Below are 14,799 nucleotides of genomic sequence, written 5' to 3'. Positions count from 1 at the left end.
AAAATTTTGAATTAATTTCGATGAAATGTGTTATTACACACATGAAGTGCTCCTTTGTGCCGGCCACAGTACATTTATTATTATGGTGTATATATAAGTGGTATTCATATTTAGCAAACATTAGATTTTCAAGGACTTTTATTGAAATGAAAGTGATGTGTATTTGTAAATGATAAATTTCGTTAAGTGAATCATACTGTTAACAATTTGCATACGGCACATCTTTTTATTCATTCAGATGTCGGTTTGTTAGTTATGCGATACGATTCAAACAGATATCGGTTTTAAGCTGTGAAACAATATATAGCAAAATTGGTTATTGTTGTAGTTGTATGCACATATTATGAGTGTACCATAGGCATATTTTTCTCAAATTTTCATAATTCCTGAAGAAATCATTAGAAAACATTTTCTCTAACATGTGTAACGTATGTAACAAAATCGATTAAAATTTGTGTTCACACAATCAGTCAATAATCAGTACTAAATCAGTTCACGGTCAGACCTCGTCTTTATAATTTTCAATAATCAAAAATTGTTTCACTTCCTCATTGAAAGTCTATCTGAGCACACATTTTAAAATTTAGATTCCGCCAATATCTTTACTTTATTTCTTAGATCGTTTATCAGACATTTTTATGTGCTAAGAAATGTACCTGCTATTTGATTTAAAGTTAATATTAGCTGTGATAAAAGACCTCTTACATTCCGTGAGTTACGTTATACCGCATAATATCAAATGTTTGCTTACAAATGGAACAGCATACACTATAGACTGTAACATTTATTTTTCAATTACAAAAACGTATTGTAAACACACATTTATAGCAGAACAGACCTTTGGAAGGTAAGGTTCTTCATATGTGGCGAATACACAACGACAACTCACCAATAACCCACCTATCTCTGAAAAATATCTATATTTTCGAAGGCACATATTGTTGTGTGTAGGATACAAAAAAAATGTCATCGATTTTCAATTAACGCCGCACGAAAGAGTTTATGGTGATAGCCTGTATATGATGATGAATGTGTTTAACTAATGTTCGTTCATTTGAATGCTGGGTTGTGTTGGGGGTATACACAGATTTGATAAGATTAGTCAAAACTAAATATAAGTAAATTTGTTAACAGCTGACTAGTTATGTGGAGCCAAGTTTTATAACTGGATTAAATCCCTAAGCCTTTCAACTTTGGATTGCTAAATTGATATTCCAGGGTAAAAATAGACTTTAAAATGCATCAAATCAAGATAACGTATATCTTGGGAGATTTCAAGAGAATGCCTTGTGCGTTAGATTATTAAATCTTGTAAATGTTGTGGATGGTAACTCATGTAATGCATTTAGTCCGGAGATATACTAAAAATAAAAATAGTACTGTGGTGTGGGGTGACAGTAAATTTATCACGATTTAATCAGTAAATCTGCTACTTCTTGTGTTAAAAGTTTTGCTTAGTGTATCATGTACGTCATTTCTTTCAGTAAACATTTTGTTATAAAAGACAACATTACGCAGAGCATATCGCTTTCTATCTCGTTGCTGTAGATAACAGGTGACAGATCATGCTACAATGTTCAGTTAACTTCAAAAATATATCTGTTACCCTATGACGTGCCGTCAGAAATGTAAATTCTCTTCTTTCAAGTACATCGAGTACATTACAGTGGGTATACTTCTTGGCAATTGTTGCATATTATGCACACTCTCATAAGCCAACCCCGGATATGTTGCGGTGTTATACATATACGTATGGACCATGTATCAAAATACTTCATAAAATTCTCAGCGACTTTCATTAGTTTCAGCAGGAGTTTCAAAAGACAGATAAACATATCAATAACTGATGGTTCGTGATGTATCAAGGTCTATCGCCAGTCCATTCATTGTGGTATTTGGGTCAAATAAAAAATTAACCCAGGGATTGGTATTACACCATTCATAACTGCTCAATCAAATACTTATGTACTGGCTAATATACCAACCCTGAATTTTCAGACGTATAATCAAAGACAAACTAATTTCCAACATGAACAACATTTCTTTCACGGTGGTTATGAGTTCCCATTCTCTCTTTCTCTCGGTTTTCGGCATGATAATGTGGTGCCATGAAAATCAACATTAAAATCCTGCCGAATGAATGATATAATGATTAAGTTGAGAGATCGCATGCGCGCGACTGTTGTGCTCTGTGTATGTTGGAAAATTTACTGTGATTTGATTGTGCGCGGGAGTTAATTTTCTCTTTACTACTATCAAAGTATTTAGCTGAGCGTTGATACAAGAATGTATGGATATGGTGTTGGTATGTGTTTTTGTACTTGGTATCGAGGAAAATGGAAAATTGGACTGGCTGAATGTATTATTTTTGATGGCTGAGGGAGGACATTTTACTGTGCACTAAAGTCGCTGTACAGAGCGGTTATAGTCTGTTTGAGTTTTACTTAAAACGTAGTTCTTTTTAGTGAAATGAGAAACTGTTCACCGTCATAGTCGATAAACATTTTCTTGTAAGTAATTTCAGTTGGTGTATGCTTTCCAGGTATGAATCGAATTCGATACTACAACATCGGAATACCAATCGAAATGGAACTACGAAATGATGAGAAATTTCGATTACACATTTCCCGACTATTCCTGCTCGTTATGTACATGCTCAGTACACATTTTCTTTTATGATATTATCTCATCTCTATCCGTTTGGATAATTTCTTTCTACTTTACATACCCGAGTGAGAATTTCATTTTGCTGGTTAAGACGATATCTATTGTACTTTCGTTATGAATATTTCTGGATGGTTCCACGCGCGGTCAATGAACTATTTGTCGGAAAGGTCATATCGGATTTCCCGGAAACATATACACCACGATTGTTGTCCTTACACAGGAATTTTTTTAATTTCAGATCTGGGTCTTATCCTATCAACAAATTAACAAATTGATATGAGAACCTGTTATTGTTCAGCAGATGAGTTCCTTTATCTAAACTTTATCTCTAATGTGGAGGGCCTAGCTATCTACATTATTCTAAAACAATTTGGGAAATTAATCAAGGAGCATATTTTACTCTGAACTTTTTGTTCTTTATCCTCTCAATTCATTAAAACTTGAATGGATCGAATACTCGATAAAATTCCCATCAAGGTCGAGATACAGGATAACATTCTGAATATTAGTTTTCGGGTATTTTTTAGTCGTTGTTGTATTTACACTTCTCTACTCAATTTTATTATTTCATGTTGGCTGTTGCCTTACTGCCTTTTGGATGGGTTTTATTTTCTCTACACATAAACCTATGTACTACGTTTTATATGTTACTGTATTCGAAACGGGGAACATAAAAAAGCACATAGCACAAATTCGGTTAGATAGCATAGCTCAAAGTGAGAGCAGACGCGGAGTGTGTGGTATATTGTTGTCGTGTTGTGTCGTTGTTGCCGTGTGTGCGGATGAAAAAAATTTTATTTCAAAGAAAATAAAAGGAAAAAAACGAAACTGAGAAAAATCGGAAAATTCCAACCAACACACAATAAAAACAACCGAATTTTACCGTTTTAATTCAATGAAAATTGTAATCAACGCGGTGAAACGTATTTAGAAACGATTTATTAACGGACAAAACTAATTCGGAAAACTCAACAGATTTTTCAAGCAGTGAATTAAAATGAAAATGCCTACAATATTTTGACGATTCCATTCCGTTTGACCTGTTCAAGTTTTTTTTTTGTACAGCGTTCTCTTGAAAATAGAAAATATAGAAATAACAATCGAATTTAGCAGAGAACCGTGTGTAGCAAGAAAAAAAAATTGTTGAAAAATTCGGGGAAAAGTTTCATTAATTAATGTGCAATTCGTGCGGAAGGAGCTAATCACAAATTTTGTTTCATTTTACGAGTATGTGCGAATGGGTAATGATATATTTTATGAGATTGTGTTCGTTCGTTATTGCTATTCGACAATCAGCTGTTAAAAGCATTATGAATTCATTTTTGCCCATTAAAAAGATCAATGATTATCTTGGACACAATTTTTTTGTTTCATTCGAATTTGGAAAATTGTTCTTTTATTACCCCTATACAGATAATAAAATTAAAACTTGATGACAGATATAATGTACCGTTGTATGTGTGGGATTGATATGAAAAGTATTTTCCTGTATGTGTGTCAGCGAATGTATGAAGAGCTCAACCGCATCACCGTAAAACATACATATGTTCGGAAAAGAAAAGAAAAACATTTTCGTAAACCCAGCGCAAAATCCTTTTGTGGATATACACGACAAAGGCATTGTAGTTGAACCATTTTTCAATTAGAAATAGTTTTTTTTTCTGTCATAAATAAATTTCATTTCCTTTTTGGGGACAAAAAGTAGAAGCTTAGGTTTTCTAATCATTTTCACAAAAAAAAAACTTTTTTTTTGTGTACAGTTGGTTTCGATCACCCTAATTTTGAACTGAATACTTCTCGAATATGGTACACAATTTTAAAGTTCCGTTGGCATCGGGAATACAAGTTAGTGTTGGGTCAGGTCATGCTTCCAGGAAATTACTTAAGTAGGAAACGAGACAGGATATGCAAAGTCTTATAGTCTCTTATAGTCTTACATCTAATTACGCGTTCAAACTCACTTCGAGTTTGAATGATGTTAAAATCAGCTCCGCTTGGTTGGTAATTATTAAACAGGGAGGAATATGAATGTGGAATAATTTTCTGACTTATTTGCGGGTACTCAGACAAATTAGATTTATATGTACAGCACTCTGAACTTAAAACAATTATTCCAATCATCAATAATGTAACGTATTTCTTCTTATTTTCAGCGATTTATGAGTGCCATAAACAGATATATTGAGTGTGGTCAATAAGTGTGAAAAAGAAAATAGTTCAGAAATGCGACCAAACAAGAATTTAAAGTGAAAAACGATTTCTAAATTTTTTACTGAAAGGTGTACCAGTAATTTGTTAAAGAAAAGAGAAAATTTTCCATAACATTGGGTTATTGTTAAACACAAATATTTGGTGAATAAATTAGTAGAGAATTTGTTAAAAAAGGAATAATTTGAAACGGTGTTTTGTGGATTAGGTGAATAACGACGGTGTTAATATTCGTTTAAAATAGAAATTTAATAAAAAAAAATAGTAAAATGTCTTCGACAAATCAACCACAACAACAATCGCCGTCACAACAGCAACAGCCTACAACTCCTCCACAAAAGAAACCATCCACAACTGAACGCGCAATTGATAGTAAGTGCAACCAAATTTATTAATTTTATTTTTTTTAGTTTTTCGATCTTTGAAAACATGACCGGTGGCTACTTAAAGGGTTTCCTACATTAATAGTGGATGTTAAAACCGTTAACACACCCTTCCGCTTATTAATACGTGACCCCATTCGCTTAATAAAATTCATGTCTACAAAGGATTCATATATTCAAGAATCAGTAGTGATAATAGTCGAATCAATCGAGCACATTTTGTGCATTTGACAATATTGATCTATTCGCGAAGCTTGCACACATTGAACATGTCGACAAATATTATAATGTCTATCTGGACTATTTAATTAAACAAATGCTGCAACGACAACTAATAAAAATAAATAAATCCATTTAGAAATAAAACAAATGATACACAGACTCCTCGGAACCTCCGCCATCATGCCATTTTCATTATTGATTTTTGCTTGTATATATATATATATATATACATGCGGATGGTTTTACATAGGTGCCTCAATTTCTATAACATATTTTGACTGAAATGGTTTTGGTAGCCATTTTCTGCCTTCATAATATTAGTTGACGATTCGTAATCAACTCGTAACGAGCTTCTGATGAATTTAATGCCAGTCCATAATTTGATTTTAGCAAATATGTTTTTTAAAATTGATTTTTTGTTTTTTGAAGAGAGACTAGCACACGAGACTCCAAGCATGGCAATGCTCTGTAGTTTCATCATTTGATGGGTGCCAAACTAATAGTTTCTGATTGATTGACAGTTGATGTTGTATTCTTTTTGCTCATGTTCCGTAAATATTCTCTTTTTCCGCTTAAATTAGGTGTAAATTTGTCAACTTTGATGGCATTGATGGAATATTTTTGATTGATTGTTCTCTCTTTTTTTTCAAATAACATTAAACCGTACATACATAGATCAACCAATCAAGGTCATCTTAACTGAACCCGTTGTGCTGCATCTCATAATCATAGAATTTTCACTCGCAATACTGGTTTCAAATGTTTCAAAAATGTATAAGGTGGAGTCGCTAGAGTTGATTAAAGGGACACTCAAGAACTAATACAAACAATTAATATGAAATTATATGCTATTTATACGCTATAAGCCCACATGTGTATCAATCTCTTACGGGTGTATACGTGAGACTAAAGTAAGTATGTGGTCTGTAAGTTTTTAGAGGCTAGGAAACCCTAATGAAATTATTATATTGCAAGTATCATCAGCTGACATCGTAGAGAAACCAAATTGGTGTCAAGAATATGGTATTGGCGCTAACAATGAATGAAAATTGAAAATAAAATTTTTATTGTAAGGTTGGTCGTGCCTGACAAATTTAAATTTTAGGATTTTCCAGCTTGTCAGGCACAACTGGCTTCTCATTTTTTATTCGTCATACAGCATCATATCAATCAATTTGGGGTTTTTTAACACAAGCTTGGTTTCTTTACGATGCAATGCTGATGGGATGCAGTATGCCTTCCCTAAATATTGCAAACAAAGCGCCAAGAACATATTACGTTTTAGGTAGTTTAAGAGGGACTGCACGTCAGATCTCAACTCAATCTTTTATTCTATCCAACACATTAGCACGAGCTAAGAAAAAGACTCATTGAGTTAAACCATACCAAGACAATCAAAATTGTTTTTAAGAGATTGTTATCAATCTACCGACACTCAGCATTAAGTTAGATTGTTCGCTAAGCTTAATCGTTTTTTTTAAATCTCAAATAAAAAGTATAATTGACCTGTCTCATAAATATTTGTCATACTCGTCTAACATTCATTTTATGTGCTAGCCAAAATATTTATTAGACAGAATAACATTTTGTTTAATAAATTTTAAAAATATTTCACGTTTCGTTGTTGTTGGTGGTTTGTTTGTTGTTCTTTTTTTGTTTAATATAAAGATGAAATCATCAAGGTCTGTTGGTGGTTGGACAAGCTAAGAATAAACGAGATATAGTTTAATTTTGTTCGGTTGCTTTTGTGTGAGAAAGAAAAATTGGTTTTATTTCGACACTAGTCTGGCTTTTAGCATGTGATTGGATACTATACAAGTACCCACTTTGAATTGCTGAATTACATATTAAATAAGCGTAAAATGCACCATTCAATTCATTTTTTATTATACTCCTATCAAATGTTCAACAGGTCGCATTTATTGAGTATTTCTGCTATTTTATAGACGGCATTAATAGCTAAACCAGTGTAAGCCCAATCGGAATACACTCGAAACATTTTCAGAGACAGATTTTTGGCCTGTGTACTACACACGAGGAAAAAAAAAGAATTAAATTGTTATAAATAGAAATGTAAACACACAATTTGTGTGATTTTTTTCTACAGTAAGAGCTAAGATTAGGTAAATTTAGGTATCTTCTGATCAGCCGTATGTGATTTGTAAAACAAAATTGAGCTACTTTAACAGATAGTTAGTAATTGTTTCGATCTTCGTCGTTCAATGAATTTTTTTCCTCTTTATTTTGAATCATTCATAAATAACACGAGAGCGATGGTGTTGAAATTGATTTTATTTATTTATTTCGTAAGAGATAGATAGCTTTACATAGGCAGTGCTAAGTAAAATTTTCGGATTTATTATATATTTTGAGATGTAGACTTTAGAAATTAGTAGATTTATTCATCAGAGTTACCTGTTGATTTCGTAGTACGATATCTCGAGCCAATCACGTTCTAAATACTCGTTGCAATTGAGAGTAAGGTGAGAAGTATATTACAAGTGACCCTGGAACGTGCTTGGGTTACATCCGGTTTCTTTAAAAAAATTTAATCGTAGAAGAATTAGATCGATGATGTCCTGTAGAGCAACATCTATTTGTGAAAATTAAATTTCATCCTAAGCTGCTCAAGCCTAATTGAAATAATACGCCTATCCTATCGTCCAGTGAACTATATATAGACAATAAAAAATTCTTCCCACTTTTTCTCTCCGTTCTTTTTTAATTCTTTCGAACATCTACCCTTCCAGATATATAATTGTTGATTCACAATCCGTTCGAGCGTATCCACCTTCACCATGACTGGTTTGAAGTATTATAATGTATTTCTATCGATGTGTGTACATTGTATTGGGTTCTATAAATACGTGAATAGAGGTTTTGCACTGGAAAATGAAAACAAAAAAATCCAATAGCATTCTTGAGCTTAGGTCAAAGATATTTAATTTCAGGAAGACTTTCAGTTATCATTTACTTATTCGATATAGTTAGACAACAGTCGTACAATTTTATAGGGTTTCTTCTCAGTTATTTATAGTACAACATTCAATTAAACCAATGTTGAAATACAGCCAACACAACAAAAAACATTTTTCTTGTAACTTTGCGACTGTACAAATTTACATTGGAATAAAGTACGATATTTCAGTTAAATGCAAACTCAATACTTATCTTCCTATCATATTCTTCCCATAAAATCGTTTCATCGTTCATTATCAGTACATTTTATTTGGCTTTGTCCGTACGCCGAAACCTTAAACGTTTTTATAATAACATTCCATTAAGTGAATAGCGTGAATAGACACCGATAAAAATTATCATTTAGTAAAAATATGACGGTAGAGTTGGAGAAAAGTGAAATTCGACAATTTGGGAGTTGCTGCGGTTTGTGATTTATTCCAGAAGAAATTCGTTGAACAAATCTAGATTTTTATTTTCTGAATTTTGGTTAGAAATGCCGGTATGCTTTCGGAACAGGAATGAAACACTAAAACAAAAAATCTAGATTTTCATTTTGTGTGGAATCATTTACAAGCCACAAAAACTTCCAAAACAGAAAATATATCAAGTTTCATTTTTCTCTCCCTGTAACCAATTTACTATTTTGAATTTGCCATCCGTTTAAAAACTCGTTCACCAATGAATTAAAAAAGACAAATTAAGCAGACGCATATACGCAAATACTAAGTTTGTCTATTACTTCATTTATTGAATACAAACTTTCTTACTTCATTCATATCAACATACATTTTGCGATAAAGTTCACTTGAAGCGAAGGACTTCGCTTATTTTTGTCTCTGCTGTCGATAACAAATGATTTGATGATTAAATTATTATTCCTCTAATTTGATGTTTCTTTCCCATTTTCTTCGCCATTTGTTGTTCTGATTTCATTCGGTAATAAAAGTGCGATTTCTGTGACCTTCAGCATTATAAAGACTATGCATAAACTGAAAGACAAAACGTACGACCGTTATATAACAAAAATATTATCAAAAATCGTTTTTTTTTCATACATCGATGCGTATAGTTTGAAGATATTACGTATAACGATCGTGATTTAAACGTAGCAGTAAAATTCTAATTCTAGTCGTACAACTTTTAAATTTAATTCAAATTTATTTGTCTTCCTTCTCACAGTTCCTTTCAAATTTGCATATATGAATGTGTTACGAAATATCTTGATGAAGATACGAAATTTTGCAAATAAAGATGTACCATTTGTACAAGTTAATTTCTCCAAATGAGTGACTGCAAAATGTGTACTTTAATGTAGAGATAAACGTAAATTCAAACATCATAGGAGTCCCCATTGACAAAACCCAAATATAATTCTACAAGCCACACTTTCAAAATTAATAAATGAAGCTAATAGCTCGTGAATGATTCAGTTTTGTTAAGCAAAAACAATGTTACGGTAGGATTCAAATTGCTGAAGTATAAGTACGTAGGGAATATAATTTAAATATATAATAATAAAAGCACTCCACACAACGTATATCGTCATAATAAGCGTGATATACGTCTAAATAAGGATTACCGCCTTAATAAATAATGCGATCATTTAATAGTCAGAGCATGTACGTAAACGAAAACATTAAGCAAAAAGAAATCAGAAAATTGGTTCGTAAATGAAGGGACAATAAGTTTGCTAAGTTTTAATGGAAAAGTTAAGGAGAAAAGTTTTCTTCTAATAAAAATCTACTAATTATTGACGAAGTAAACATTATGACCGCTTTCGGAACACGAGATTAGATTCCTGTTTTCTCGTGGTGTGTATACTAACCACAAGGTACCATTCTCTCTGCTAACTTTTGGGATACTTGATTTTTTAATTACAGTTGAATACATCAAGCACCGTATACCGTAACTGTATATATATTATGTTCGTTTATCAAGCTTCAGCTTTTGTTCGTTTTTACTGGAGAAGCCACTCAAAATGTTTTATTTTTGCTAAGTTATATAAACAAATGCAATTGAGAAAACACAAAAATTTATGATTTCCTACGGTACTAAAGTTTTAAAACAAAATTGATTTCAACTTACACATACGACACTCACAACGCAAGCATTATAATTAAATAATGTGAAAATTAATTCAGAAGTAAACATTTGACTCCGTCAGGTCTAAATTTGTAAAAACATTGTTCAAAGTTCCAATAGAACCTATTTATAGTCGCAAGTTATATATTTTGTAAATGCGATAAAATTGTAACCACAAGAAATGTGCAATTTAATAGTTGGAAATAAATGAATCTCCTACGTAACACCGCAACACTATTTTCAGCTGAACTCTGTGTCGAATTCTTAAATGACCAGTAATTTTGGATGTTTTCTCTCTCTGGTATAAAAGTTATTCCTAGAATTTAGGAATTACGAATTTAAATGAAATTTGAAGAATTACAGAGAATTGTAGACGTTTGTGCAGATTCTTCTTTTTTATTTGCCGAATCGCAATGAAAGAAAAGGACAATTTAATTGTTCAACTTATTAAACTTCTGTTGAGCTCACTGTTGCCGTAAAATTAAATATCAATGTACTTTAATTGAGCTTGGCACAAAATGCAAATAATTAAAATATTTGTCGGTCATCTCATTATAATTATGAATTTTAGATTTAATTTATACGCATAACACAAGGCACATTGTTGCTGCAATTTTAAATTGATTTTTTTGTTGAATAATTAGTGAAAAAGTTGAACGGTATTATTGATGAGACGGATGTCAAAGATTGTGGCTATCAAACTTAAGAAGGATGCGTTTGCATTGGAAAAATAGAACTCTGTAGATGAAAGGGTTTTTAAGCCGGACTTCCGAACGTCAAATTTGTTGATAGAAAGAGTCGAGCTCATTCTTCAAATGCATTTATTAAACAAAAATATTTGAACAGAATTTTACCTCTACGTAATCTTAGTTAATGGAAAAATCGTTCGTTATTGAGCTTTGTTTAATTAACCCGAGGAAACATTTTCTTACATTATAGATGAACATTCGATCTGTTACTTCTTTTGTTCGATGTATGGTGTATGGCCTAGTGATTGGTACAAAATCTTTAACTTTATTTCATCAATATTTAGCGAAACTACCCTTTTGATCTAAGTATTTCCAACAGATTGATAAAAAAATCTTTTACTTCATTTACTTTAAACATTTTCTTTATACGACGACGTTAGGCAGAGTTCATTATATATTTTTGTCGACGATGCTATTGGCAAACTAACGTCTGAGAAATGTATATATACTCTGAATCAGTTATATTATTAGAATATTAAAATGGATAGATAAATGTTCGTATTAGTTTAAAATAGTTAAAAAATTAATAAAATAAAATTTGTAGGTAAATCAAATTATTGCTTTGTCAGAACTTGGCACATTTCCATGCTAGCGACGAGACTTGCTAATGGTCGTTGAAGACCGAAACTTAAATAGTCGATTTAAATTACCACGTACAATTTAAATAACTTTTATAGTCTCTTAAGACACATCCCTTAAAGTGGCAGTTAAACTAATTGTGCCGCTCCTCGACATTAATTATTGTACGAAGAAATAACCCTTTGTTGCGGTTAACCGAGTGCAATTCGTTTCCTTATAACTGGCGTTAATGCAACTGTGTGGTTTTACTGTGTTAATATTTAAATTACGGTGAACTCCCATTCATTTTGAAATTATTAGCCTATGACTTTGATACTTTCCGAATTACACATTCAATTCATTCATCCAACATGCCTAATTTAAAATCTAAGTTTTACAAAAAAAAATGCAATTGGTTTTGATACGTAGCACGGTATAATTTATAAATGTTGATTCAACGTTCATTTTAATTTAGATTTAATAAGCGATTGTGCCTCTGGTATGCACGTATAATAAACTTACAACAAGTGCTTCACATTCCAAACTTTGCTAATCAAAGTTAAAGTACCTACGCCAAATAGTAAACCCTTTCACTCTTATCAATACAATAGAACCATGCTGCAACCATTTTACGTTACAACGAGTCACTCATACTAAGTATAATAAACTTAGTCTATTCGTTGTTTTCTTCTTTTTTTTATAAAAGGAACAAAACTCGTCAAAACTTTTCGCCACTCGTTCGTTATGTTCAAATGCTCATTTTGAGTAACTTAATTTCACTACAAATAATTGTGTTAAAGAGAATGTATTGTCTTGCGTGTTAACATACGATTAAATGCCAGATTTTCCTTCTTCTCTTTTTTTTTGTTTTCATGATACTCACATATATATAATGTTGTGCCTGGATAGTGCCTGGGATAGGAGTGTTTCATATACATATTAAGGTTGAATAAAAGAAGTGTTCTTTTCGGTTATGATTTAATATCACACGCGTTAAACCTATTGTATATTGTCACACAAAATTTTCTATATGACACAAAGGTATTATTACAATACATAATGTGGAATAATTTGTGAAACATATATATTTTTCAAAAGGTTACCGCTATAATATCGCGTAAAGAATATATTCACCTCACGTCATTTGTCTGAGATTACATCACATATAGGTGTAGGGTTTGTTGTAATTCTCCATTACCCCTTATGCTATGCTCAACATCAGTGGCTTAATGTTTTATTTGATATATTTAACCTGTAAATAATTCTTTTTTATGTTTCCACGTCAAAGGTGAGTTTTGTGTACATTAATTTTTTGAGGAAAATCATTGACAGAGTGCCACATGATATATGAAAATATTAGGTGGTGTAAACATTTTGTCGGTTTTATTGATATGGAAGAAACGTATAATAATTTACAATTACCTCACAAGCTAAAAACAAAATGCAATAATTAAATATGTATAAGTATATGACGCAATGGTATCGGTAGTATGATGTAGTAGATTTTGGTGAGGCGTATGAGGAACGTGGAAATATTCACATTTGAATATCATTTTCAAAATAAATTAAGAATTTGGTTTAAGATCATTATACGAACAATTTCATTGCTATAACTAGCTCAACGTATTTACGCATTATACTTAGAAGTAGAACTACATTTTTATTTTTCACTACCTGTTGACTGTCAGTTGACTGCTAATGACAGCTAAACGTATTATCAAAGTCAGAATCTGGTTTCGTCTTATCTAAACATAAGCAAAGATGTAAGTCAAGAACGGAAGCTTTTTGTGGGAGTTCATTGTTAACTATATGGTCAATCGGAAATCTATAGGAAATGGAACGTAATTGTCTAAAAAAACTTATTATTACCACTCCATTTAATCCTGAACGAACATGTATAATAATGACTAAATAATTCAAAGAAAATAAGATTAAATAAATAACCGCCCAATAAAAATGAGCGCTCTGTATAACGCCTATATGCAAAATTCTTCTAACATGTACGTGTTTGACGTGTAGATATAAATAGATCAAAATAAGGTGCCACGATTGTAACAGTTTAACTGAATTGTGATATCTGCAACAAAAACGTTCCTTGTCGACACAAATTTACTAAAAATGGGTATGGAAAGAATGTCCGATCCTGCGAACCTACAGCTTACAGGGGAATATATATTAGGGTTACTGGGAGCCTTCGATGAGCAAATCACCAGGAAAAGTCAGTCGGTATTTTTAACTCGACGTTGACGATAAAAATAAGCAATGAACTCTGGCTAATCTGGTCAATCTGTTTAAAATACTTCGTTGAAAAGGCAACCCTCTCATGATTTGATTGCGTCTGTGAAAGATAAGTTTCAGGTTTTAGGGAAATGTTTGTCTACCCTACAAACCGAAAGGAGGAAACATTATTTATATCCGGCACAACGTTTGGCAAAAAAAATTTGGATTTATTGTAGAAATTCAATCCAAATACAAGAAAAATCATAAATAAATAAACTTTTGCCTGTCTTATACGGCTTATACGTATAAATATAGAAGCATTTTGTATGTAGTGGACCGTGGATTTGCACATTCTCAAGGTGAACTCTTCTTTAAGGCTGGTTGGTTCTGTGAAAATCCTTACTCGCTTAAACTTTTTACTTAAACTAACGTATTACAAATTGTAAATTTCTATGCCGTTATAACTCTAATTTAATTGTATTTTCAATCTAGAGTTTAGTTTTATGAGCACATAACTCATTTATAAAGTTAATTTTGAACAGAACTTTGCCTTATATTGTAAGCTAGTGACGATATTATTTCCCATAAACGCAATATTGTGTAGAATTAAAATTGTCGGTATGTAAACTTCATTATTTATGCAACTATATATATGCAGCACAATTTCCAATCGTGATTGAAAATGAATGAACCTGTGGTGAGTGTGTATTTAGTGAGGTTTACATACAGATTGCGGAGGAGATGTTTGC

The 14,799-nt window shown here is 31.9% G+C and overlaps 1 protein-coding gene across 7 annotated transcripts in view; it reads left to right on the top strand.

Annotated features, from left to right (window-relative positions):
• LOC119081053 (serine/threonine-protein phosphatase 2B catalytic subunit 2-like) overlaps positions 1–14,799 on the top strand; it is a 38,018-nt gene that overhangs the window by 2,752 nt on the left and 20,467 nt on the right. For 5 of the 7 annotated variants that reach the window (XM_037189769.1, XM_037189767.1, XM_037189763.1 and 2 more), the window contains exon 2: positions 4,821–5,247. In XM_037189769.1, the coding sequence (XP_037045664.1) occupies positions 5,145–5,247 (103 nt within the window). In that variant the 5' untranslated portion in view covers positions 4,821–5,144. Of the gene's footprint in view, positions 1–3,375; positions 3,909–4,820; positions 5,248–14,799 lie in introns of those variants that run through there. The other 2 variants (XM_037189765.1, XM_037189764.1) reach the window with 2 other exon arrangements.

Source organism: Bradysia coprophila, unplaced genomic scaffold, assembly GCF_014529535.1.
Source record: "Bradysia coprophila strain Holo2 unplaced genomic scaffold, BU_Bcop_v1 contig_350, whole genome shotgun sequence".
NCBI classification, from domain to species: domain Eukaryota; kingdom Metazoa; phylum Arthropoda; class Insecta; order Diptera; family Sciaridae; genus Bradysia; species Bradysia coprophila.
The sequence above is the reverse complement of the archived record's forward strand: the minus strand, read 5'-3'. Positions and strand labels throughout refer to the sequence as shown.